This window comes from Onthophagus taurus, chromosome 3, assembly GCF_036711975.1.
Source record: "Onthophagus taurus isolate NC chromosome 3, IU_Otau_3.0, whole genome shotgun sequence".
Classification (NCBI taxonomy): Eukaryota; Metazoa; Arthropoda; class Insecta; order Coleoptera; family Scarabaeidae; genus Onthophagus; species Onthophagus taurus.
Window position 1 is genome coordinate 3,221,051 of NC_091968.1, and position 25,231 is coordinate 3,246,281.

The 25,231-nt window shown below is 35.3% G+C and overlaps 2 protein-coding genes across 2 annotated transcripts in view; both read right to left on the bottom strand.

Moving 5' to 3' along the window:
* LOC111414515 (Curly Su) overlaps positions 1–20,005 on the bottom strand; it is a 30,811-nt gene extending 10,806 nt beyond the window's left edge. Inside the window, exons 1-3 of the mRNA XM_023045871.2 lie at positions 19,819–20,005; positions 8,522–8,698; positions 4,640–4,716 (exon numbers count right to left, since the gene is read on the bottom strand). Coding sequence (XP_022901639.1) covers positions 4,640–4,716; positions 8,522–8,698; positions 19,819–19,835 — 271 coding nt within the window. The 5' untranslated portion in view covers positions 19,836–20,005. The remainder of the gene's footprint in view (positions 1–4,639; positions 4,717–8,521; positions 8,699–19,818) is intronic.
* Positions 3,387–4,515, bottom strand: LOC139429284 (uncharacterized). Its single transcript, XM_071194924.1, has 2 exons — positions 4,391–4,515; positions 3,387–4,328 (listed from the first exon to the last, which is right to left on the bottom strand). Exons 1-2 carry the CDS (start codon positions 4,470–4,472, stop codon positions 3,448–3,450), a joined length of 963 nt encoding a protein of 320 aa, XP_071051025.1. The 5' UTR covers positions 4,473–4,515; the 3' UTR covers positions 3,387–3,447.
* Positions 20,006–25,231: the final 5,226 nt, after the last annotated feature.

A 25,231-nucleotide genomic window follows, 5' to 3' on the forward strand; every position in this document is an offset into this window, starting at 1 on the left:
AGCACGGGATAAATTACTACCTTGTGGGGTGCCTGCAAGTATTCTTCGAGTGCTGGAGGAGTATCCATTGATGGTGACGAAGAAAATTCTCTCCTCCAGGAAGGAGAATAGAATTGCAAGTAAATAGTTGCTTAACCCCGTTTGATTGAGCTTGTATTTTAATCCTTCAATCCAGACAGTATCAAAGGCCCTTGCTATATCCAGCGAAACAACTTTTTAGCCTCGATATATTCCGCTACTCTTGCCAGTTGGTGAACCGTGGAGTGTTCCTCTCTAAATCCGTACTGGATGGTTGGGATTATTTTGAGGAGGCTTAACTCTTCTTGTAGTCGATGATGGATGACTCGTTCGAATAGCTTAGATAAGATTTTGCCTGGCTTTCTGAACATTAGGATTTGGGCTTTTTTCCATACTACCGGAAAGTAACCAACTTCCAGACAGCGATTAAAAATTACTGTGATGTGCCTCAGTAGTTTCTCCGGAAGGTGTTTTATTACTATATTAGGTATCTGAGCCTTGCTGTCCTTTAGTTCTTCTACTGAGATTCTGCCGATCTCGGTAGTTACTGAAGTTAGTAGATGGGATTCATTATATTGTTGGATTATGGTAATGTGACGAAAATAAGCAATACACCACTATCGCATTTTTAGATGTAGCTAAAACCTTTGATACAGTTTGGACGGAGGGATTAAAATTCAAACTATTGCATCTAGGTCTAGATGACTATATTACCGCCATACTTATGTCATATCTTCAAGAACGAACTTTTTGTGTGATAATAAATGGTACGTATTCAGATAGACCTTATTTAATATATTTATGCTATCACATGCGACCCCTCCCTGTTGTCCTCCCTGAACACATACCCCAAGTAAGTATACTCCCTAACCTCCTCGATCTCTTTTCCCTCCCATCTCCAGTTTTCTGTTCTTTTTCTCCCCCCCTTACAAAACTTCATCATCATTGTCTTCCCCACATTCACTTCCAGCCCCTTCCCCCTAAAATATCTTTCCAATGTCTTTATCATATCTTTCATCTCCGCCGCTTCTCTCGCCATGACCACGATGTCATCCGCGTATGATAACATATGCACCTTTCTACCTCCCACCACCAACCCTCCCATTTGCCCCTTCCCCAATCTATCCTCCAGGTCCGCCGTATACAGTGCAAACAGACTTGGGCTCAGCTATGGCAAAAAAGGCGAATAAGGTGATGGGACAAGTATGAGGTTGGGGGAAGAGAGTTTTTGGAAGGAATGTGGCAGCGAGGAAGATTATGTTTGAAGGCCTGGTTATCAGTGTGATGATGTATGGAGCAGAGGTATGGGGATGGAGAGAGCAGGCAATGCTGGAGGACGTGCAAGCTAGATACTGGAGATGGGTGCTTGGGGTGGCGAGGGAAACACCGGGGTATATAGTGAGGGAAGAGGTAAAGGTGGATAAGGTCAGAGTGGAGGCGGGCAGGAGAGCAGTGAAATTTGAAGAAAGAATAGAAGGGAGGCCAAACTGCGGGATCTTGGGGGAGTGTTGGAGGGAAATTAGAGAGGGAAAGATCAGATATGGGAAAGGAGACAGAGACAACTATTATAGACGAGCGGGCTACTCGGTAACTGAGATAAATAGTAGACGAAGGGTGGGTAGGGAGATGTGGAGGGAGTTGAGAGTTAGGGACCGAGATGTGCAGAGACAGGAAAGAAGGACACAAATAAAAGAGGGGAGGTATAACGAAAGGTACAGGGACATAATAACGGAGGGGCTGCCTAGATACTTGTTATTGGAAGGAGATGAGGAAGGGAAGAAGTTGGTGGCTAGGTTCCGTTGTGGAAACGAGGAGAGAGCTAACAGATACTGGATGGCCGATGAGGAGAGGTGGTGTAGGCTATGCAGGGACGAATGGGAAACGTTGGAACATATGTTGAATGGGTGCAGTGAGTTGAGGGAGGAGGAGTTGGACCGAGGGCAGATCTTAGGAGAGGGGGGAGAGGGGAAACGATGGATGAGAATGGTTGTGGGGGTAAGGAGACAAAGGGAAGGATGAGGAGATGATTGGGCCGAGGAGCCGAGGGTAAGGAAATGGAGGAAGAGGGTAGAGGGTGAAAATAATATACTAATAATATATATATTAGAATGTATTAAGGGGATAAAAATTGTAAATATTAAAAACAATAAAATGCTTATTATTATAATATATTTATGCATGATATACCGTGCCAAAGATGCAATGAAAAAGCTCTGTTTGCTGACGATATGTTGATTATGACCCAAAGTAGTGATTTGGAGGATGCTATAGAATAGCTACAAGATTATAATCAATAACACAGAACTTTATTGGAATCCTAAAGAAAAAGCTGTCAAATACTTAGGCATACATCTTAATCAACGATTAAATTCTCGTATTCACCTAAACAACAGATTAACTTTGGGATATGCTCGATTGAAACAACTATTTCCTCTAATAAATCTGAAAACTAAATACACTATAATACTATATAAAGCTTTAATAAGATCTTTGGTCACCTATGCTTGCCCGGTATGGAGTAATGCTTCCACAACAAATATCCGAAAAATACAATCTCTTCAAAACAAAATTCTATAGAGAGCAGTAGATGCGCCATAGTTTATTCGCAGTGAACAACTTTACGCTGAACTAAACATAATGATTATTGAAAATGTTATAAGAGATTTAACTAAAAAATGTTACGAAAACATCAATAAGTGTTCCAGTGCTACTAACTTTAATTTGTGTCTAGTTCTAGGTCTAGTGTTAGTTTTAGTGATAGTGCTAGTGCAATACTAGAACTGACATTAGACCGAGAACTAGAAACATTGGGGTTTAGCCGCACGTCTCTCAAAACGGTTAAACCCGAATGATGCTAGTTCTAGGTCTTGTGCTAGTTCTAGTTTTAGTTCAAAAAAAGTATACAATAACTAAAAAAATTTACAAAAACATCAATAAGTGTTCCAGTGCTACTAACTTTAATTTGGGTTTCAAAAATTTGTATCAGCGACTTAAAAGGAAAACGCCTCGAGATTTATTGTAAATTATTATTATTATGGTTTTAATAATAAGAGCCATAAATATGCCTTCTCGCCGAATTTGATGAAATCATGAGACCCTCAAAAGAACTCAAAGTGCTAACCTAAATCAGCAAGTATAAACTCAACTCCAAAAAACTAATTTGTGTAAAATTTTGACGTTTGAAGTTGCAACACTATGAAGTGACCAAAAAGGAGAACGTATTTTTTCCATAACTAGTTGGACATCACGAATATGCATCAAGAATTTTAGCAAGGATGAAAAAGTCCACGAGTAACAATTAATTACACGTACAAAGCTGGATTTTTCTTCATTTATATAAGCACAAAAAATGATATATAAATATAACTTTTTTATTAAAATTTTTATTTATTTTATTTCGAAAAAAGGATTTAAAAACCTTAAAACCATTTATTTAACATCAGAAACCGTTTCATTATTAACTTTAACATTTTCATCATTTCCCTTTTCGTCGGATTTCTTCGTTTCATCACTCTCTTGGCGTTCCTTAACTTCATCGGAATCTTTAATATCTTCAGCCTCTTCATCAGATAATCTAACTGCTTTATTTCTACTTCTCGCTTTTCTCCGATTAATTTTCGCTCTCCTCCCAGCTTTCCCATTCATTTCCCTCGAATTTCTCCTTCGTTTCCCTTGATTCCTCGCACTTTTCCCTCGATTCCTCCTCGAAGGTCTCCTTCCAGATTTTCCTCTCACTCTCCTCCTCCTTCCTCTTCTACCAGAAAGTTTTCTAGATCTTCTCCTAGTTTTTTGTTTTTCCGTTGTTATTTCATTAGAATCAGATTCAACCGATCTTGCTGTTGGTTGAATCGTCGTTGGTTCAATCCCCCTTGATTTAATTGTTTGTTGAGTTGTTGGCGAAATCGTTGTTGGGGGAATCGTTGTTGGATCAATCGATCTTAATTGAATCGATTTTGATTGAATTGATCTTGATTTAATCGATCTTGATTTGGTTGATGATTTATCGTTTGTGGGGGAAGAATCGTTAGCTTTTTCGGTGTTAAGTCTTCGAGAAACTTGCGTTTTTAAAATACGTGATTCCACCGAGTTGTTTTCGCTTTTATTTAATCCTTCTAATTTACCTTTTTCTTCTTCGGTTAAATTGCAGAGAGTTTCGCATTCTTCTTTGGAGTCGAAACGATTGTCGTTACCTCCACATCCTGTGTAAACGAACTTTTGGCATTTGTAGTGTTTTTGATTAAAGTAGTATTTTGGAAGTTTTGATGTACATTGTTTTCCGGTTGTTCCAGAAGATTTTGGTAACAAACATGCTTAAATTATTATTAATATAATTATCAGGGAGTTATTGAATAAGGTTTTTTTTGTTACTTACTTTCTGGTAAAGTAAATGTTTTAATGATGAATATTATAAGTAATAATAGATTTATAAGGAATATTTTTTGGTAAAATTCCATGATTATTCATTTATTTTTTTTTGTGCTTTATTCAATCATATTTCTTATTGTATGAGTTAAAATATTAATCGCAGCAATAACTTTTTAATTGTTTATTGTGTCTGATTAAATCCATTGTTGTTTTTATGATTAATTTAATAATTTAAGGAGATACATTTTAAACTTACGTATTCGTTTCCTTGCATCTAAATAGGCTGCATTAACGGCGTCATATGTAATACACGTTTGAGGACCGTTGTACGTTCTAGAAAAAGAAAAAGGATTAAATAAATACCGTGCCAATTTATCCATAAAAAGATTGACCAACAACCAAACCAACTAAGGTTAGTTGGGTTAATTGAGTTTCTCCTTCATTCCGAAACCAAGAAGGAAAATAAATTGGTGTACAGTAAAACTTCAATATAACGGACCTCCTCAGAACCGACTAAGGATATAACGGATCAAATATTTTTAAGTCATATACAGGGTGTATCTGAATGACTTCAACAAACTTCAAGGGGTGATTCTTTAGTCAATTTTAAGGGTACTTTGATATATGAACCATGGGCGACTTCGGCTCCCCTAAGGAGCTACACCCTTTCAAAAATGGCGGAAAATTTTGGTTTAATTTTTTTTTCTCAAAAACCATTAACGCTAAGAAAATGAAATTTGGGGAATATATTTAACTCATAATAGGGCACGCTTTGACCCTACTTGTACTTTCAACCTACCCTTTTAAACTACTAAACGTAACCACCCCCTTTACATTTCTGCTAATATTTTTTTATGCAGATGATAAATACATTAAAAAAATGTTACCTAGGTAGATGAAAGTATCCTAAAACATTTTTGTCTCTCTAAAATTTTTCCAAAAACGACTAATTTTTGAGAAAAAAGATAATACAGCAAACACTGTCGGTTAAACAACGGGGTTGTCGATCAAAAGTTGGATGAATTTTGAATGAAAAAATCTTAGTAGGCTTTGCAATCTTTGTCAGAAATATTTTTGATGTTTAAACGTCAGTTTTTCTTACTATTATTATTGTTTTTCAAATAAATTTTTGAATAAAGTTCTATCGCATTTACGCTCGTTCACTCGACGTTTCAAAATTTTAAATAAAACAATAATAAAGTAAGAAAACCACTGATATTTAAACGTCAAAAATATTTCTGACAAAGATTGCAAAGCCTACTAAGATTTTTTCATTAAAAATTCATTCCAACTTTCGATTAACAACCCTACAGCTTCACAGTTAGTGTTTGCTTAAATATTTTTTTCTCAGAAATTATTAAATTTGCGAAGAACATCAGAGAGACAAAAAAGTTTTAGAATAGTTTTATCTATCTAACTGAAATTTTTCCGATGTATTTATCATCTTCATAAAAAAAATCTAGGCATAAATTGAACGGGGGTGGTTACGTTTAGTAGTTTAGGGTGCAATAGGTGATATAGGGTGAAAATGTGCTCTATTATGAATTAAACATATTCCCCAAATTTCATTTTCCTAGCGTTTATGGTTTTTGAGAAAAAAAAATTAAACCAAAATTTTCCGCCATTTTTGGAGGGGTGTAGCTCCTTAGGGGAGCCGAAGTCGCCCATGGTTCATATATCAAAGTACCCTTAAAATTCACTAAAGAATCACCCCTTGAAGTTTGTTGCAGTCATTCAGATACACCCTGTATATTAGTGCTACTTAGTGTTACTTAGCACTATCACTAGAACTAATATTCGACCTAGAACGTGAAATATTCGGGTTTAGCCACACGTCTCTTAAGACGGCTAAACCTGAATGTTTCTAGTTCTCGGTCTAGTGTAACTTCTAGTATTGCACTAGTACTATCACTAGAACTAACACTAGACCTAGAACTAGAAACATTCGGATTTAGCCGCACGTCTCTCAAGACGGCTAAACCCGAATGATTCTAGTTCTAGGTCTTGTGTGATAGTGTAAAACTAGAACTAACACTAGTTTTAGTTCTATAAAAATATACAATAACTTAGTGATATGTAGTGCTACTTAGTGTTACTTCGCATTGTCACTAGATCTAATATTCGACCTAGAACGAGAAACATTCGGGTTTAGCCACATGTCTCTTAAGACGGCTAAACCCGAATGTTTCTAGTTCTAGGTCTAGTGTCAGTTCTAGTGATAGTGCTAGTGCAATACTAGAACTAACACTACACCTAGAACTAGAAACATTCGGATTTAGCCGCACGTCTTTCAAGACGGCTAAACCCGAATGATTCTAGTTCTAGGTCTTGTGTGATAGTGTAAAACTAAAACTAACACTAGTTTTAGTTCTATAAAAATATACAATAACTTAGTTAAATAAAATAACAGTGTCTTCTGTTTGTACTTTTATTAAAAACAAATTGTTTTTCACATTGTTTTTATAAAAACAAATAATCCATTTTTAATAAAAGTACAAACAGAAGACACTGTTATTTTATTTAATGCTTTAAAATGGAAAGAAATAACGAATACAACAATAATAACTTAGTGTTATGTAGTGCTACTTAGTATTACTTAGCATTGTCACTAGAACTAATATTCGATCTAGAACGAGAAACATTCGGGTTTAGCCACATGTCTCTTAAGACGGCTAAACCCGAATGTTTCTCATTCTAGGTCTAGTGCCAGTTCTAGTAATAGTGCTAGTGCAATATTAGAACTAACACTAGACCGAGAACTAGAAACATTCGGATTTAGCCGCACGTCTCTCAAGACGGCTAAACCCGAATCATTCTAGTTCTAGGTTTTGTGTTAGTTTTAGTGATAGTGTAAAACTAGAACTAACACTAGGTTTAGTTCTATAAAAATATACAATAACTTAGTGTTATGTAGTGCTACTTAGTGTTACTTAGCATTGTCACTAGAACTAATATTCGACCTAGAACGAGAAACATTCGGGTTTAGCCACATGTCTCCTAAGACGGCTAAACCCGAATGTTTCTAGTTCTAGGTCTAGTGTCAGTTCTAGTGATAGTGTTAGTGCAATACTAGAACTAACACTAGACCGAGAACTAGAAACATTCGGATTTAGCCGCACGTCCCTCAAGACGGCTAAACCCGAATGATTCTAGTTTTAGGTCTTGTGTTACATAGTTCTAGTGATAGTACTAGTGCAATATTAGAAGTAAAACTAGACCAAGAACTGGAAATATTCGGATTTAGCCGCACGTCTCTCAAGACGGCTAAACCCGAATGATTCTAGTTCTAGGTCTTGTGTTAGTTCTAGCGATAGTGTAAAATTAGAACTGACACTAATTTTAGTTCTATAAAAATAGACAATAACTTAGTGTTATGTACTGCTACTTAGTGTTACTTAGCATTGTCACTTCAACTAATATTCGACCTAGAACGAGAAACATTCGGGTTTAGCCACACGTCTCTCAAGGCGGCTAAACCCGAATGTTTCTAGTTCTAGGTCCAGTGTTAGTTCTAGTTTTAGTTCAATAAAAATATACAATAATTTAGCGTTATGTAGTGCTAGTTAGTATTGCTTAGCACTGTCACTAGAACTAATATTCAAGCTAGAGCGAAAAACATTCGGGTTTAACCGTACGTTTCTTAAAACGGCTAAATCAGAATCTTTTTAGTTCTAGGTCTAGTGTTAGTTAATTAATAATGTTAGTGTTAGTTCTAGTATTAATTGGTTAGTTGTATATTTTTCATTGAACTAACACTAGACTTAGAACTAGAAAGTTTCGTGTTTAGCCGTGCGTTTTCAAACAAATCAAATAATTTTGTGTTGGGATTAAAGAGAAGAAAGTGTCGCTGTAAAATGATGCAATCGAGAAAGCTTATGGGTATAAGAAAATCTTTTATTCATGCGGCGTTATTTTTAGGGGAAAACCTCGATGGTTTTATTTTTTTAATTTTTTTTTTGTGACGGGCAACGATCGTACGTGATCGTTTAGCGGAAATGAAACGCAACCGTCTGGTTTTAATCGTAAATTTTTCCGCTTGATGAGAATTCCAGTGGCTATTGTTTCAATTTTTTATTCCAACCGTTTTCAAGATCAATGTTAAAACTCGTTAGTAGTGAATTAATTGTGTTTAACTTACAGCGGGTTCCCTCTCAATAAGTTATATGTGTAATCAAATTGACTGGATCTTCCAGGTCCCTCCAATAATAAAGCACATTCACCATCGTTGAGTCCTTGAAGATCTAACTGAGAGTATTGAATTCCATTTGCCAATCCAAATAGATAGGCTAAGAAAAGGATCGGTGTGAAACACCGCCTGAAAACGAACAAATAAATAAATTTATTTAAAAAAAGAAAATTAACCAAGAATCATGTTATCTAATTGCTTTCAATTAGAAGAGTAGCACGCGAAACGGTCCTTTGTTATACCCAAATTATAGAACAATACACCATTGTGTTATAGTAGATTGGATTAGGTAAGTTGCGTCTGTACCAATTTCTGTACAGGCTGATGGTTAAGTTGGTTCGGGTGGGTTTATGGGAGAAAGTGAGTTTAATTTGTAAACGGATGTTGTATAACATTTAAAAAAAGGCGCGGCCAAAAGAAATCATTCCCAATTCATTCACAATTGATAAATTTATCCGAAGAAAGGTTAATTACATGACACAGCAAAGGATATGTTTGTAAAAGACATTACGCGACCGGAATGCAAAACAAAACGCATAAATTACGCGTTGATTTATCTCAGTACAGCATCAATTAGAATAATGAATGGGCTAAGAGCAAAACTGAAACCTTGTAAGGCTTTAGAACTTACATATGTCTTACAGTAGCATTTCAAACAAAAAAAAATCGCCCCCATTGTTCAGAATCTAATACAACACGTGAAAGTAAACGTCGTGTTAGTTTTTTTATACAGTTATGTAACAACATATCTCTTTTCAACCCAAAGAGAAAAAAATTTTTCAAGAAAAATTAACTTTGGCATCGAAACTAAAATTGTTTCTAAAATATGAAAGTAAAATTTACGATCGTCTACCAAAAATGGGCCAGCAAAATGGCATTAAGAAGTATGCGGCGAGTAAAAGTTTAAACTTAGCACCTCATTCCATCGCCGCCGTCGTCGTCGGTATCTGTTGGTTGTAAATCAAGACCGAGTAAAAAGTTGCGCAATCTGAAAACGATGTCGTACTCGGGTTCTGAGTAAAAGTGGAACCTAAAGCTGCGTCAATATCGATAATAATTTTGATTAACCCACACCTAGTGACCCACATTATGCGAAACTCGTTTCAAAGTGTAATTTTAAAGTAATTTATGGTCGAAAAACGAGCGCCAAAACGCAAAGCAAAGTTTCTTTTTAGATCAATGACGTTTGTTGGCTATCGTAACGAATTTATTTGCATAAAATCTAAATTATAGGGTAATTGAGAATGATCAATTTGTAAACGGTCAAATTACTAGATAATTACGTGACAATATATACTTAAATTATTGGTTTATTAAGAAATGATTTAAGTAAGATTTTTTTTTGATCCAATCATTAAGTTTATTATAAATTAATAAGGCAATTTATTTAATGACACTGTTATTTCTTTAATAAGTTCTATTTTATAATCAAGATTATTAAGTATAAATAATAACTCTTTGATATCAATATTAGAAAAAAATGTTTTAAAAAATTTTTTATAACATTTAGGTCAGGTTTTGAAATGGTTATCGAGATTTAACATGGCATTAATCGAGCATCTCGTTTTTTGATTGACTGACGCGTTGTGATATCGTTCGATCGAGTTGACGTCAAGCTGAGTGAGCTTTATAAAACTAGGTTTTATGGCGAGTTTATATTTGACGTTTCTATCACAACAGTTCAACTAATTTACTAAAAGATGTGTTTTGATATTTATGTCGTTCCATCAGAATCGATCAAAAGATATTTTTTTAATGGTAAATTACTTGAGAAAATATACCACAACTATGTTTAAAATTACCCTCATTACCATCCTCATCAGAAAGAGAATGTCAAATTTCTAAACTAATTTTCATTTCTACTCATTTCAAGATGGAGTACTATTCCAAATGAGAGGGACCTCATTTTAATATTCGCAGCCACACTTTCAACTTGTTTATCTCTATCATTTAAACCATCCATAGTTTTCACAAAATCAATTAATAAGTATTAATAAAAAGACAAATGCAGGTGTTTCTGTAAGTCGTGTCATAAGTTTTATCACAAATATTAGAGTCCAAATTTTTGGTCTAAACTTATAAATGGCTAAGATATGGGCCTTCAAACCTAAGAAATAAAAAGAAAAAAACGGAGGAGGAGTACAGAACACGGAGGAAGGAAGAAAACAGCACTCACAGCCCAAAAAGGAGAGAGGCAGGAATTAGAGAAACTAAGAACACAGTCGGACACGAGGAAATTTTACCAGAATGTACATAAGAATAGGAAAGGATCTAAATCTAGGATTATAATGAACAATGACTAAGGGTGGTGAATTTTCATGGAGCAAGGCGAAATACTAAAAACCTGGGTCGTTTTATGAACAAAAACTGCAAACAGAACAAACAAAGCAGAATCTGATTCTCTTCAGTTTTCTGATCTGGTTTGTATTATTGAGAATTTGGATAGTTTATTTAGGTCTGGTGTTAGTTCTAGGATTGCACTATCACTAGAACTAACACAAGACCTAAAACTAGAATCATTCGGGTTTAGCCGCACATCTCTCAAGACGGCTAAAGCCGAATGATTCTAGTTTTAGGTTTTGTGTTAGTTCTAGTGATAGTTCTAGTGCAATACTAGAATTAACACTAGACCGAGAACTAGAAACATTCGGAGTTAGCCGCACGTCTCTCAATACGGCTAAACCCGAATGATTCTAGTTTTGGGTTTTAAGTTAGTTCTAGTGCAAAACTAAAACTAACACTAGATCGAGAACTAGAAGCATTCGGATTTAACCGCACGTCTCTCAAGGCGCTTAAAACCGAATGATTCTAGTTTTAGGTCTAGCATTGCACTATCACTAGAAGTAATACAAGATCTAAAACTAGAATCATTCGGGTTTAGCCGCACGTCTCTTAAGACGGCTAAAGCCGAATGATTCTAGTTTTAGGTCTTGTGTTAGTTCTAGTGATAGTTCTAGTACAATACTACAACTAATACTAGACCGAGAACTAGAAACATTCGGATTTTGCTGCACGTCTCTCAAGACGGCTAAACCCGAATGATGCTAGTTCTAGGTCTTGTGTTAGTTCTAGTGATAGTGTAAAACTAGAACTAACACTAGACCTAGAGCTGGAAAGTATCGGGTTTAGCCGTGCGTCTAAAGTCTAAACTCGAATGTTTCTAGTTCTAGGTCTTGTGTTAGTTCTAGTTTTAGTTCAAAAAAGGTATACAATAACTCAGTGCTATGTAGTGCTACTTAGTGTTACTTAACACTGTCACTAGAACTAATATTCGACCTAGAGATTTTTTTTTTATAACAATTAGGTCAGGTTTTGAAACGCTTATCGAGATTTAACATGGCATTAATCGAGCATCTCGTTTTTTGATTAACTGAAGCGTTGTGATATTGTTGTGAAATCGAGTTGATTTCAAGCTGAGTAAGCTTTATAAAACTAGGTTTTATGGCGAGTTTATATTTGACGTTTCTATCACAACAGTTCAACTAATTTACTAAAAAAAGTGTTTTGATATTATTTATGTCATCCCATCAGAATCGATCAAAAGATATTTTGTTTATGGTAAATTACTTGAGAAAATGTACCACCACTATGTTTAAAATTACTCTTATTACCATCCTCATCAGAAAGAGAATGTCAAATTTCTAAACTAATTTTCATTTCTACTCATTTCAAGATGGAGTACTGTTCCAAATGAGACGGGGACCTCAATTTAACATTCTTCGCAGCCGCACTTTCAGCTTGTTAATAAGAATTAATAAAAAGACATAGACAGGTGTTTCTGTAAGTGGTGGCATAAGTTAAATCACAAATATTAGAGTAAAAATGAAGACGATTCGTGTAAAAATTTTTGGTCTAAACTTTAAAGTTAAGAAATAAAAAGAAAAAAACGGAGGAGGTGAACAAAACACGGAGGAAGGAAGAAAACAGCACTCACAGCCCAAAAAGGAGAGAAGCAGGAACTAAGAACACAGTCGGACACGAGGAAATTTTACCAAAATGTAAATAAGAATAGGAAAGGATCTAAACCTAGGATCATAATGAGCAATGACTAAGTGTAACGAATTCTTATGGAGCAAGGCGAAATACTGAAAACATGGGTAGTTTGTTATGAACAAAAACTGGATACAGAACAAACAAAGCAGAGGCTGATGATTCTCTTGAGTTTTCTGATCTGGTTCTTATTTATTATTTATTATTTGGATAGCTTATACATTATGGATGGCTTCGCTAATGCCCTGACTAACGGTGAACCTGACTAACTATTTCTGCAATACCAAGGACTGCTTTATAATTTGTCTTGGTATCATTGCACTATTTCTAAATAGCTCTTACTACCACAATCCCATAGCTGGATGCTATAAGAGGGTGTTTCTACAATTCGTGGCATAATTTTAATCACAAATACTAGTGTAAAAATGATATTGATCCCCAAAATGGCTAAGATATGGGCTTTCAAAGTCCTACTAACGCAGCTGCTAGATAATATTGCAAAATATTTCCCAAGCGCAGACAAACTGACAAAAAGTATGTAAATAACGGGAATCAGAAATCAGTTTGTACACCGGAACTAGAAGAAAATATTTTAATATTTACTCTATTACTGTCCATATAAGAAGACATTTCAGAATATCCAAAAGTACGGCTTGGCGTGTCCCTTAATCTAATGGTCTTAAACGATTTTTCATGATAACATTGCACTGTTTACGAAATTTTATATTTCTAAGACAAATCATATTGAAAATATTTAAGAAAATGTTTAAAAATTTCTTAACTTTGAAGCTATCTTCATCTAATGAATGATCTTAGCCATTTATCGGTTTAAACCAACAATTTTTAGACGAATCGTTATCATTTTTAATCTAGTGTTTGTAATTAAAATTATGCCACGACTTACAGAAACACCCTGTACATCAATAATTCACCTCAACTACTCTCATTTCATTATATCTCATCTCATTTCACCGCGTCATCTACTCTCATCTTATTTTTCATCGGTACGAGGTTATGAGATGAAATAATATGAGATAAGATGAAAACAGTTAAGATGAGATCAAATAAGATGAGATAAGAGGCGATGAGATGAAAATAGATGAGACGAGATGAAAACAGTTGAGATCAGATAAGATGAAATGAGATGAAAGACCATGATATTAATTAAGATGAAGTGAAAATATAAGAGGAATATGATGTCGATGTGTATAATATATTTGTAGACTTTAGGTAAGCTTACGATTCCATTAATAGACAACAGCTGTTCAAGATCATGGAACACTTTGAAATCCCAGCAAAGTTGATACGACTTGTTCAGAGCAACGTTGATACAGGGCCAACCGACAGACGACTTTCAGGTATCGCAGGGTTTGAAGCAGGGAGATGGGCTGGCCCCCACCCTTTTGAACCTCGTTATATATATATGTTATAAGGAAAATGGGGCTGAAAAGGACAGGCTTGCTAATCAGCAAATCACTGCACTCGGATTTTGCCAATTTTTTAATGAAATGATCAAAAAGTAGTGTATCTGATTTGGGATTATGAACATAAGGAGGTGGATGGAAAGCGAAGACAGGAATCGTCTGAATTGGCACGGCCTGGTAAAATGTTTTCTTTGTTGTTATTTTATGTCACTAAACTGCCAAAGTGATAGCTATTGTCTATTAGCGTGTTTGTTGACAACGTTTATATTTCAAAAACCTTGTAGGGACAGTTGTCTGTCGTTCTCAGTTTCTCTCTGAATACTTCTGGAGGTTGCTGGTGGCTTAAGACGTTTTGTAATTTCAGATGTATTTTTCAGATATTCCATCCGTACTGTTTTCTCTCTGTTGGTGCTTCTCTATTTCTGGCAAGCTTTCGACTGGCCACCAATCGTATCGTTTCTTTGATATCACAGCGAAATACTGACAAATAGGCGATACACTGATACGCACCGATAACACGATACGCAGATACGCAACAAATGTATACCCTTAAAAATAGAAATGTGAAAACATTCCGGAGTTACTAAATCTATACAATTCAGATGATTCGTGCAACACCTGATGGTTTATTATGTTACAAAAAAGAATCACTAGTAGAGCATAAACTATCTATGGGCCATACAATAGTCATACCACAGTATATATAACAGACAGTACTCTCACTCGGTTTGGCGGGAAGATATGCGCAGCCCTCATTACGCAGGCGAGCGGCCATTACGCTGGTTTAAATCTTGCTAATCGCCAGTGTGTCTGTGAGGTTTGTTTTTGTGCAGAGCCGTAACGACAAGTGTAAAGATTAAAATAAAATATCAAATATTATAAATAATGACGTTATTACTTATATAATATATAACTCAATAACTAATGTTTTTATCAGTTCAGAAATTTAATTGCGAATAACTTTTTTAATTTAATATTTTCGACGTTTTAAATATTTTTAATGCGGACCTGTTGTGTTTTATGCCAGAATAATGGCTTCGAGGTCATTGAAAATCAATTCGCCACATCAAACGTGCCGCCACTGAGTGAGAGTACTGTCTGTTATATATACTGTGGTCATACGGTACACCAATAAACTAGTCAATGTCGGGAACTGAAAATGAAAACTGAAAGTAAAAGTGCTGTTGAAGAACAGTTGGAGCATTTTATTAGAATTTAGTGCTGGTGAGTATATAAGCAAATGTTTAAGTCATTGTGGCTTCAAAGATCAAAACATTGTTTGAAGAAAAGTTACTCCAAGTGATGATATAGTCACACTTATATAGTCACATATAGTCAATCACTTCAACAAATCAACACCGTTGACGATTTTTTGGAAATAGATACTAATCTTGAGATTTGTAATAACAACGACGATTCCGATAGTGATCTTCGACGACAAGGATCGTTATGTATAGAAAATAAAATAATGTAATTTAAGAAACTAACAATGAAGACATATTTGATACTATATGTTTTGTATTTATTTTGCTTAGCCTTTAACAAAACCTACCAAGCCTATCATGGCAAGATCTCCCAAAGTTAAACTGCATAACTCCAACTTACTAGTTGGAACTACCACGAACGGCAGTGACAGCGCCTATCTATCTGAAAGAGACCACTGTATAAGAACGGTTATAAGTGTATCAAAAATCGTCAACCGTATAGAAATCCATAGAAAACATAATAAACCGAACACTAAGCGCGGCAGATTAGGAGTATGGAAAGCTGAAGGATAGTGCTGAAGCTGTGGGGTTAGGATCAACACGGAGAAGTCAAAGTTACAGGAAAAACATCTGTATCGAGACAGCGAATACTGCTTCATTTTATATACCTTGGGGTAGTATTATCTGGGCGTATTACAGAGGACCAAGAGCAGTCCTGGCCAATAGAACGTATTCTGCATTGACCCCCATATTCAGATCTAGGGATATCCACCGAGAAACCAAACTGCGTATATACAAATCAATCATGGATTGTAAGCTATGGGAGTGAGACATGGACGCTGACGCAAAAATCGGCGGAAACCGTGAATTTCTTCGAGAGCAGGATCTTGAGGAGAATATTTGGGCCACTTCAGGAGGAGGATGGATGGAGATTAAGATACAATCGCGAGTTGTATGAGATTTATAAAGACCTGCCTCTGGCACAGTTCGTCAGACTCCAACGCCTAAGATACGAGATTGAGAGTGAAGGAAGCAGTAGACTAGGACGCTAGAGACATGGTCGGGAGTAGGAGTTGGAGGTGACAGGCCAAGGACATGAGATGAAAACAGTTGGGATGATATGAAATAAGGGACGATGAGATAAAAAGAGATGAAATGATGAGGTGAGAAGATATGATGCGATAAAATGGGAATAGTTGAGTTGAAATGAGATGAGATAAGATGAAAACAGTTGAGATGAGATACGATAAAATGAGATGAGATCAAATAAGATGAGATAAGAGGCGATGAGATGAGAATAGATGAGACGAGATGAAAACAGTTGAGATCAGATAAGATGAAAGACCATGATATTAATTAAGATGAAGTGAAAAGATAAAAGAAATATGATGTCGATGTGTATAATATATTTGTAGACTTTAGGCAAGCTTACGATTCCATTAATAGACAACAGCTGTTCAAGATCATGGAACACTTTGAAATCCCAGCAAAGTTGATAAGACTTGTTCAGAGCAACGTTGATACAGGGCCAACCGACAGACGACTTTCAGGTATCGCAGGGTTTGAAGCAGGGAGATGGGCTGGCCCCCACCCTTTTGAACCTCGTGCTGGAATATGTTATAAGGAAAATGGGGCTGAAAAGGACAGGCTTGCTAATCACCAAATCACTGCACTTGGCAGCGTATGCGAACTACATAAATATAATGAACCGAACACTAAGCGCGGGAGATTGGGAGTATGGAAAGCTGAAGGATGGTGCTGAAGCTGTGGAGCTTAGGATCAACGCGGAGAAGTAAAAGTTACTGCTACAGACGAGGAGAAACATCAGTATCGAGGCAGCGATACTGCTTCATTTTATATACCTTGGGGTAGTATTATCTGGGCGTATTACAGAGGAAGAAGAGCAGTCCTAGCCAATAGAGCGTATTCTGCATTGACTCCCATATTCAGATCTAGGGATATCCACCGAGAAACCAAACTGCGTATATACAAATCAATCATGAATTGTAAGCTATGGGAGTGAGACATGGACGCTGACGCAAAAGTCGGCGGAAACCGTGAATGTCTTCGAGAGCAGGATCTTGAGGAGAATATTTGGGCCACTTCAGGAGGAGGATGCATGGAGATTAAGATACAATCGCAAGTTGTATGAGATTTATAAAGATCCGCCTCTGGCACAGTTCATCAGACTCCAACGCCTAAGATGCGCAGAACGAAATTGAGATTGGAGGAAGCAGTAGACTAGGACGCTAGAGACATGGTCGGGAGTACGAGTTGGAGGAGACAGGCCAAGGACATGAGATGAAAACAGGGATGATATGAAATAAGGGACGATGAGATAAAATGAGATGAAATGATGAGGTGAGAAGATATGATGCAATGAAATGAGAATAGTTGAGTTGAAATGAGATGAGAATAGCTGAGATGAGCAGCGTTGAGATGAAATGAGATAAAATGTGATAAGATGAAATTGGATCTTACACCATTTCAAAGGATCGACTTGGGTTGAGTTTTCAGCATTGTGATGATTTTTAGAACTTCCTCAATAATTAGCAACTCGACCTACTAATCAATGGGTTATCTAATGGGTATTTTCAATAGTGCAGAACATCAAATTCTTATCTTATAGAGACGCATATTAACAAAAAAAGTTGAATATGGTTAAATTTAGTTTCAATAAATTTCATAACAATTTCTAAATTATTTAATTTAATATTGTGCCTTTGAATGAGCGACCATTAATTTTCTGAACGTTAAGTTATTTAACCTTTAGAAATCATTTTTACTGAAACATTTCTCAATACATTAATACTTAAATATTTTCTTAATCGAATTTACGAACCAAAAAGATTAATTTTATATTAAAAAAAATCATAAATCAACTATTTCTTAATCGATTATTATTAAATTCTTGAGTGCCTATAATTTTCTATAAACATTTTTCTTAGCTTTTTTTGAAAGGTGTGGCATTTCAAACGCGTTCCATTTTCTTCCAGCACTATCAAACAAACCCGTGTGGTGTGTTGTTTACTTTGAGAAAAAATAATCTCGACACGCATCTAAAACGATTATAAATTGCGAACCTGGTGATTTTGCGTTTCGTAACGTTTGAAATCTAAAGCCCGTTATCCTTTAATGCTTTAATAGACTATAGTATTTATACTCGTGTGGGTTTATATTAGATTGTTTTAAGAAATTTCGAAACGATCTCAGTCAATTTAAAATTTCTTCGAGTTACTTTAATCATTAGGCGTGTGCGTTAACCTTCGATTTTCTTACAAAATCGTATTCAAAATTAATATATTGAATTGGCTAAGAATTTTTATAAATTTTTTCCCCAACCCAAAACGATAATTCATCCAATTAAGTTTCTCCAATCGAAATTAGAAGGTTCTCCAGCATCCGATAAGGCCGTTAACCACATTATTTAACGTCATTTACGATGTCGTTACGTAAAATTCGCTTTCGATAAACAGAGGACCAAGTAAGAGTTACGTGAGATAAAAAAAAAGTGAAAAGAGAGCGAAAGAAAATAAAACGGTATCGGTTTTAAATTACGAAGACTCCAAAAAACACAGACGTGGAGAAATGTGAAAGGTGAATTTGATGATGTCTCTTTTACCAACAACAAGAGTAAGTTATGAAAATTATTAGAGCGTTAACTTGGTTTAATTAAATACAATACGAGTTAAAAAAACCGAATTGAAAATCACGAAAGGTCCATTTCGAAAGCGAAAACTAGTACACAAAATCATCTAATCCAACTCTAATCGTCCAATTACAAAGCGTTTTATTACCACACTTTAACATTTCTGGTTAAAACCACTTCAAATAAATTGAATTAAATTAAAAATGTTATGGATTAGAAATATAAATTGAAATTCTCACGTTAAATTGTTTAAAAGAAATTAATGGATTGAACAATCGTAGTGATTATGGTAACCGTTAATTTTGGGTGGAGTTAACGAGCTTAGGAAGTCTAAACTAAAGTTTAAACATCGAGTTTGGTCAATTACAGACTTCTGGGGCCAATTGGGCAACTTAATCGTCTTAATTAAACACATACGGACACGTGAGAAAACAAGTGTTAGTACGTAGTTAGTTGGTCTTAGTTACACTTTAAACGGATCAATTTGGTTTAACTCTAACTTTAGTTAATCTAAAATTATTTTTTTTAATATTATAAAATTGAATCGATTTTGAGAGTGCAATTGCAATCAAGTTGTTACAAAACATTGATATTTCACACTTTTTAAGGATGTCCTGTTACGAACGTACTTTGCTTAAACAGGAAACAATCAAACGTTGCAAGAGTTTCACTCGCGTGCATATAAAGAGTCTTCATTAACGATTGAAAACTTAAACAGTAAGTTGAAAATTTGTTGTGAATATTTAAAATTTTGTTTTATTACGTGAAACGAATCGAAATTAAATTAACTTAATTCCCATGTTCTAGTAGCACACTTTTAATAAACCGTACTGTCACTGGGTTATTTAATATTCTTTCTAAGGTCTCCTAACATTCGAAATGGAAGGAAATCTAACTGTACTTAACTTCCGGGTGGAATTCTATTTAATTTGAATGTATTAAAATTTTAAATGATTATTTAAAAAAATAAATGTGTTTTACCGAGAATCTGTTGGCATCTCGTTCAAACCGCCTCTGAAATACCTTCACTATGGCACTTTATAAGATGTTTGTGTCTTACTACACAAGCCACCAACACGTTCACTACCGAGGTACAACGGGTTATTGATGTTAAATTCGAAACACGGCGACCGAAGAAGGTGTCTTCGATGGTGCGTATGGGTGTATCGGTGAGAGTGGAACATGTGACTTCTTTTTGAATGTCTTCAGCAAATCCACAACGACGATTACCACCTCTACAAATCATCGACTTACTTTATTAAGAATTATAATTTGTATCAATTAAAAAAATTTAAATAATTTTATTTATTTTATGAAATACTTTATTTTCTGAACTATAAATCTCAATATCGCCAAAAACATCTCTTTCATCCACTTTGAGTCCAACTCTTTATTATTATTACATTTCCGGTAATATTTCTCTATCTTCTGATTGTAGACCTTGTACTCCACTAACTTCTTCTGACATCTTGTACTCGTTACGCAAAAATATCGTTTTAGGAAATCAATTTCTCATCTATGGTTTTGCTTACTGACAAATCAAAGTATAATATTTTTGAAAGTCGTGGTTGTTGATTATCGCAACATCCGATGTGGAAAAGTTGAGGTTTATTGATGGAATTATGGACATATTTGTATAAAAATGCAAGTATCAGTGGATCTTAAGACCCAAAACACACCACAATTATCAAACACATGAGTTGTATTAGTCAAACATTAAGGGGGTTTTCTGTCGAAAATAACTGTGTGAAAATTTGTGCAGTTATCTGAACTGCAGATGTGTAGTATACTTTCAATTTTCGTCTCAGTTTCGACCAATTTTTACTCAGTTCCCCCGTTACTTTCGACAGGTTTGGTTCTAAGTGTGTTCTAAAATAATTCAATTTAATAATAATAATAATAATAATATTTATTGATCACAATGTACTACACTTCAGAATAAACAACTAAAAATGGTTTCCAATAAACAACTGATCAATCTTATGGTGAGATTCAATATATATTGTTCTTCCACCTCACCATAAAGTATATAAAGATTTCAATAGGTGACAGAAAAAGAAGAGCTGCAATTTGTTGCATAATTGCAGCAGTGTTGCTAGAAGAAGAAAAAAACGCCGTGTATGTTGGTGCAAACCTCGGTATCTGCAAAGAAGCGTTTTACCCAGTGATTACCACTTACTGATTGAGTTACAACAAAGTGGGAAAATTCGTTTCAAATTTTATTGGGCAAAGTTGCTCCTCTTATTGAAAAAAAGGGGCTCAGTCTTGAAGGAAGCAATACCAGCGCATGGGAGAATGATTCCACACTTCGGTTTCTAGCAGCTGGGAGAAGTTTTCAAGATTTGTCATTCTCAATGAGAATATCTCCTCAGGCTCTTGGAGAGATAATAATAGGAACATGCGTGGCAATACGGAAAACGCCGAAAATTTTTATTCTGGTAAGCTTACTTTATCCGATAAGACCATACGTGTGACTGAATAAAATATATTCCGAAAAGAGGAACAATACTTTATTACTATAACTATAACTTAACTATACAGGGTGTCTCACGTAACTGGTTCGTTAGAACTTTTTCATCTTCCACTATTCGTAGAGATTTGAAATTTTGGTAGCATGGGTTGTTCATTCGGAACTTTCGATCTAAAATATTTTCAAGATGGCCGTCACTTCCGGTCTACCGGAAGTAGACCATAACTTCGCTATTTTAAATGGAATGCTATAGTTTTTATTACACAGTTTAATTGTACGTAAAAAAATAGGTTGACTTTGATAAAAGTTATTGGTACCTAGCGTTTTTTGTTTTCGAGTTATTTTGGTTTTAAACTATTTTTGGTAAATTTCAACATGCTCTTTAAAACTCCATATCTCAGCCAAAGTTCATTCAAAAAAGATCTACTTTTGCACGATTACTCTTCAGATGTTGTCAAATAGATTGCCATTTGTTGTATCGGAGTATCTTAGCTTTTTGTTTTAATAGTTTCATTTATTTGATCTTCTGTTTATTATTTTTAGTAAGTAAAAGCTAGTAAACTAAAAGATTATCAATCGTAGTTAATAGTACAAATAATAATAGAAATAAATTAAACAAAAAACTGTCAAAACGTTATGGCCTTCTAATAAAAATACAAACGGTTTCCTGCATTATCTGCAGGTTTTGCTAAATTTACGAATATGAGAGAAACTACAATAAATAAGTATAGGAATGTTTATAGATAAATTGTAGAGAATTAAATTCCCTTTCGTGTAGGCTAATAAAATATAGGGCGTTCCATTTAAAATTTTCGACTTTCTCCCCATTGAATATGGAGAAACGGTAATTCAATTTTTGACCAACCTGTATAAGATACTCTGATACAATATATGACAATCTATTTGAGAGCATCTGACGAGTAATCGTGCCAATTTAGAGCTTTTTTGAATGAACGTTGGCTGGGATATAGGGTTTTAAAGTTCATGGTGAAATTTGCCAAAAAAAGCTTAAAATTAAAATAACTCGAAAACGAAAAACGCTAGGTACCAATAACTTTTATGAAAGTCAACATATTTTTTTACGTACAATTAAAAGGTGCAATAAAAACTATAGCATTCCATTTAAAATAACGAAGTTATGGTCTACTTCCGGTAGACCGGAAGTGGCAGCCATCTTGAAAATATTTTAGATCGAAAGTTCCGACTGAACAACCCATACTACCAAAATTTCAAAACTGTATGAATACTGGAACCTAAAAAAGTTCTAACGAACCAGTTACGTGAGACATCCTGTATATAAACATAAAGAGATACAAGTATATTATATTGTTATTGTAAATTTTGGCATTCATTGTCATCGTACGAGAATCCTTCTAACAGAGTCCCTGCCGTGTGTGGTTCAGAATGATGAGAATACGAATTCGAACCCCAACTAGGAGATGGTGATGGAGTGGATAGGGGCCCGATCTCTTTGAATCATTTACTTTATTCAACTCCTTGCGAAAAACAGATCTTAGATTATTTATTTTCTTCACTACACTATCACGTGTTGCATCAGACTCAAGAGGTTTTAGTTTTTCAATTAAAATGTCGTATGCTGCCGCTTTCTTAACACGATTAGAATAAGATACGCATGTGGTATCCCAAACCTCAGGATAGGACCGGTACCAGTCGACCAATGCTAAAAGCGAATCATTTTTGGAGACCGTAGTCATGGTGATTGCAAAAATAGGATGGCGACTGAACAACCTGTACGATGAAGTAAATAAACTACGCAGTTTTCGGTGTAAAAGAGGATCCGAACGCACAAACATTTCATCTGCGTGAAAACCGTCCTAAACTGCACAGTTCGCACAGTTTATAGCTCAGACATGACGTCACACGTTATAAACTGCACAGATAAATGGAAGGTGTGTAACCCCCCTTTAGATATTATGGCAAATGGGGTGTGCTAATTATTGGACTTAGAACTTCGAAGTCTTACCAGAGTAATGTCAAACGTGCGCTGGCAGTATGGCATCTATCCAATGAAATTCCAGATATTTTCTTAACCTCTGGAGGTTTGCCAATATACTTACAGACTTGTTCTTAAGTAGTCAAGAAACTTAAGATATATTCAGGGTGTATATGTATACAGATATACAGATGAACACGGAAATGAGACGAACCCAAGGCACCGTGCCTCAAAAATAACAACAAAAAAGAAAAATACATCAAAATCAAATGCTTCAACACGTATAGCGAGTCGCAAAAGACATAAACCCCCGCGCTACGATGTAAATCGTACGAGGAGTAAGCATGTAAAATAAATAATCGAGCTGAAGACGTCGGGGAGGAACACGAAAATTAACAACTTCAAGAAACCTAGAAGAACCAATACTACCATTAATGATTTTGTGGAATGTCAAAGCATCTCCACATGAACGACGCTGACGTAGCGAAAAGAAGTTGAAGGAGGCACAGGCTGATACGTAATCAATTTAAGCGATGTTGGTTTTAAAATATAGATACTTTAGGAATTGAACGGAAGTCGACAGTCCTTCTTCTTAAAGCCTACTACTGAACATGAGATTCTCCAGATGGCCCCCTTTCCCTACCAAATAAGAAAACCCCTGACATATACAATGTCTCAATAGTTTCAAACTTAATGTCGAAAAGACGCAAAAACTACTATTAACAACTAAAATTGAAGGACGGGAGCAAGAACTTATTAAATTCTTGGGGATATATGTTATGTCAAACCTAAGCTGAAACTCTCATGTTGAATATCTCCAAAGATATTTACGGGCTATAGCTGGATATGAGACTGTCAGAGCAACCTACTTTGCCAACTTTCATAGTAGGGCGTCGTATGGAATATTGATTTAGGGAAATTCTAGTGCGGCCAAAGATATTTTCATGCAGCAAAAGAAAGCATTACGGGTTTTAGCAGGTGTAAATAATACTGCAAGCTGCAAACCACTTTTTCAACAACATAAGATACTTAGCTTATCCTCTATCCGTATCCTAAGAAGTCTTCTCTACGTGCATTCCTCTAAAACCTCATTTCTAAAAAGTTCTGATATTCATATTTACGAAACCCGTTATAAATCACATTATCAGATTCCCTATCATCTTTGCCAATAAAAAATATAACTAATTGCCGCTTCGAAAAAGTTGTACGGCGTATCCTGATAGCTGACGCTTTCTATAATGTGAAGTTTCTTCAACTACCACGTTCGGAGATGGAGTCTTATGTTTCGTTTTGTAAATTATATAATTTTCTTTTCTATTTATATACATTGCTTTTGTTTTGTATATATTTGTATTCTTTTTTCTCTTGACGGTGCTTTATTTGTTTTATACTCTCTTTTATTACTTGTAAACATTTGAAAGCTCAATAAATGTTATTATTATTAATTTCTTTTGAATCCTTTCAATTCTGATAATATATATTATTTGATATTGGGGATTCCAAACGGAGCTGCAGAAGCTTAAAACGCTATGCACATACGCGAAATACAATCTTCTTATAACAGAAATATTTGTAAAATTTTGCGTGACTCTCATAATGAAGCCAAGCATTCGCTAAGCCTTAGCAACAGCTCCATCAACGTAGCCCTTAAACGTTAGTTTGACATCAAATGTGACGCCTAATTCCCTGGTCTGAGTCACTCTAGGTATGGTGTCATCACCCAGGCCATAATCGTATCTCTTCGTGCCAGCCTACCTTGTGAAAGAAGTAAATTTACATTTTTCAGGGTTTAGTGTCAAGAAATTTGAGCTGCAATAAATACGTAATGTCGCGCTGTAGCCTCGAACAATCCAACGGTGAAGAAACTCGAGTAAAAATGTTTATCTACAACTATTGAATTATCTATTCGTTATACATTTGATTTTTGACGGGTAATGACACGCATTACTCATGACTGACAAAGTGTTGAA

Excerpts from the sequence above, each read along its gene's own strand:
- LOC139429284 (XM_071194924.1), bottom strand. The coding sequence starts at position 4,472 with ATGGAATTTTACCAAAAAATATTCCTTATAAATCTATTATTACTTATA. Across the intron at positions 4,329-4,390 it reads AACATTTACTTTACCAGAAA|CATGTTTGTTACCAAAATCT; the intron begins GTAAGTAACAAA and ends TAATAATTTAAG.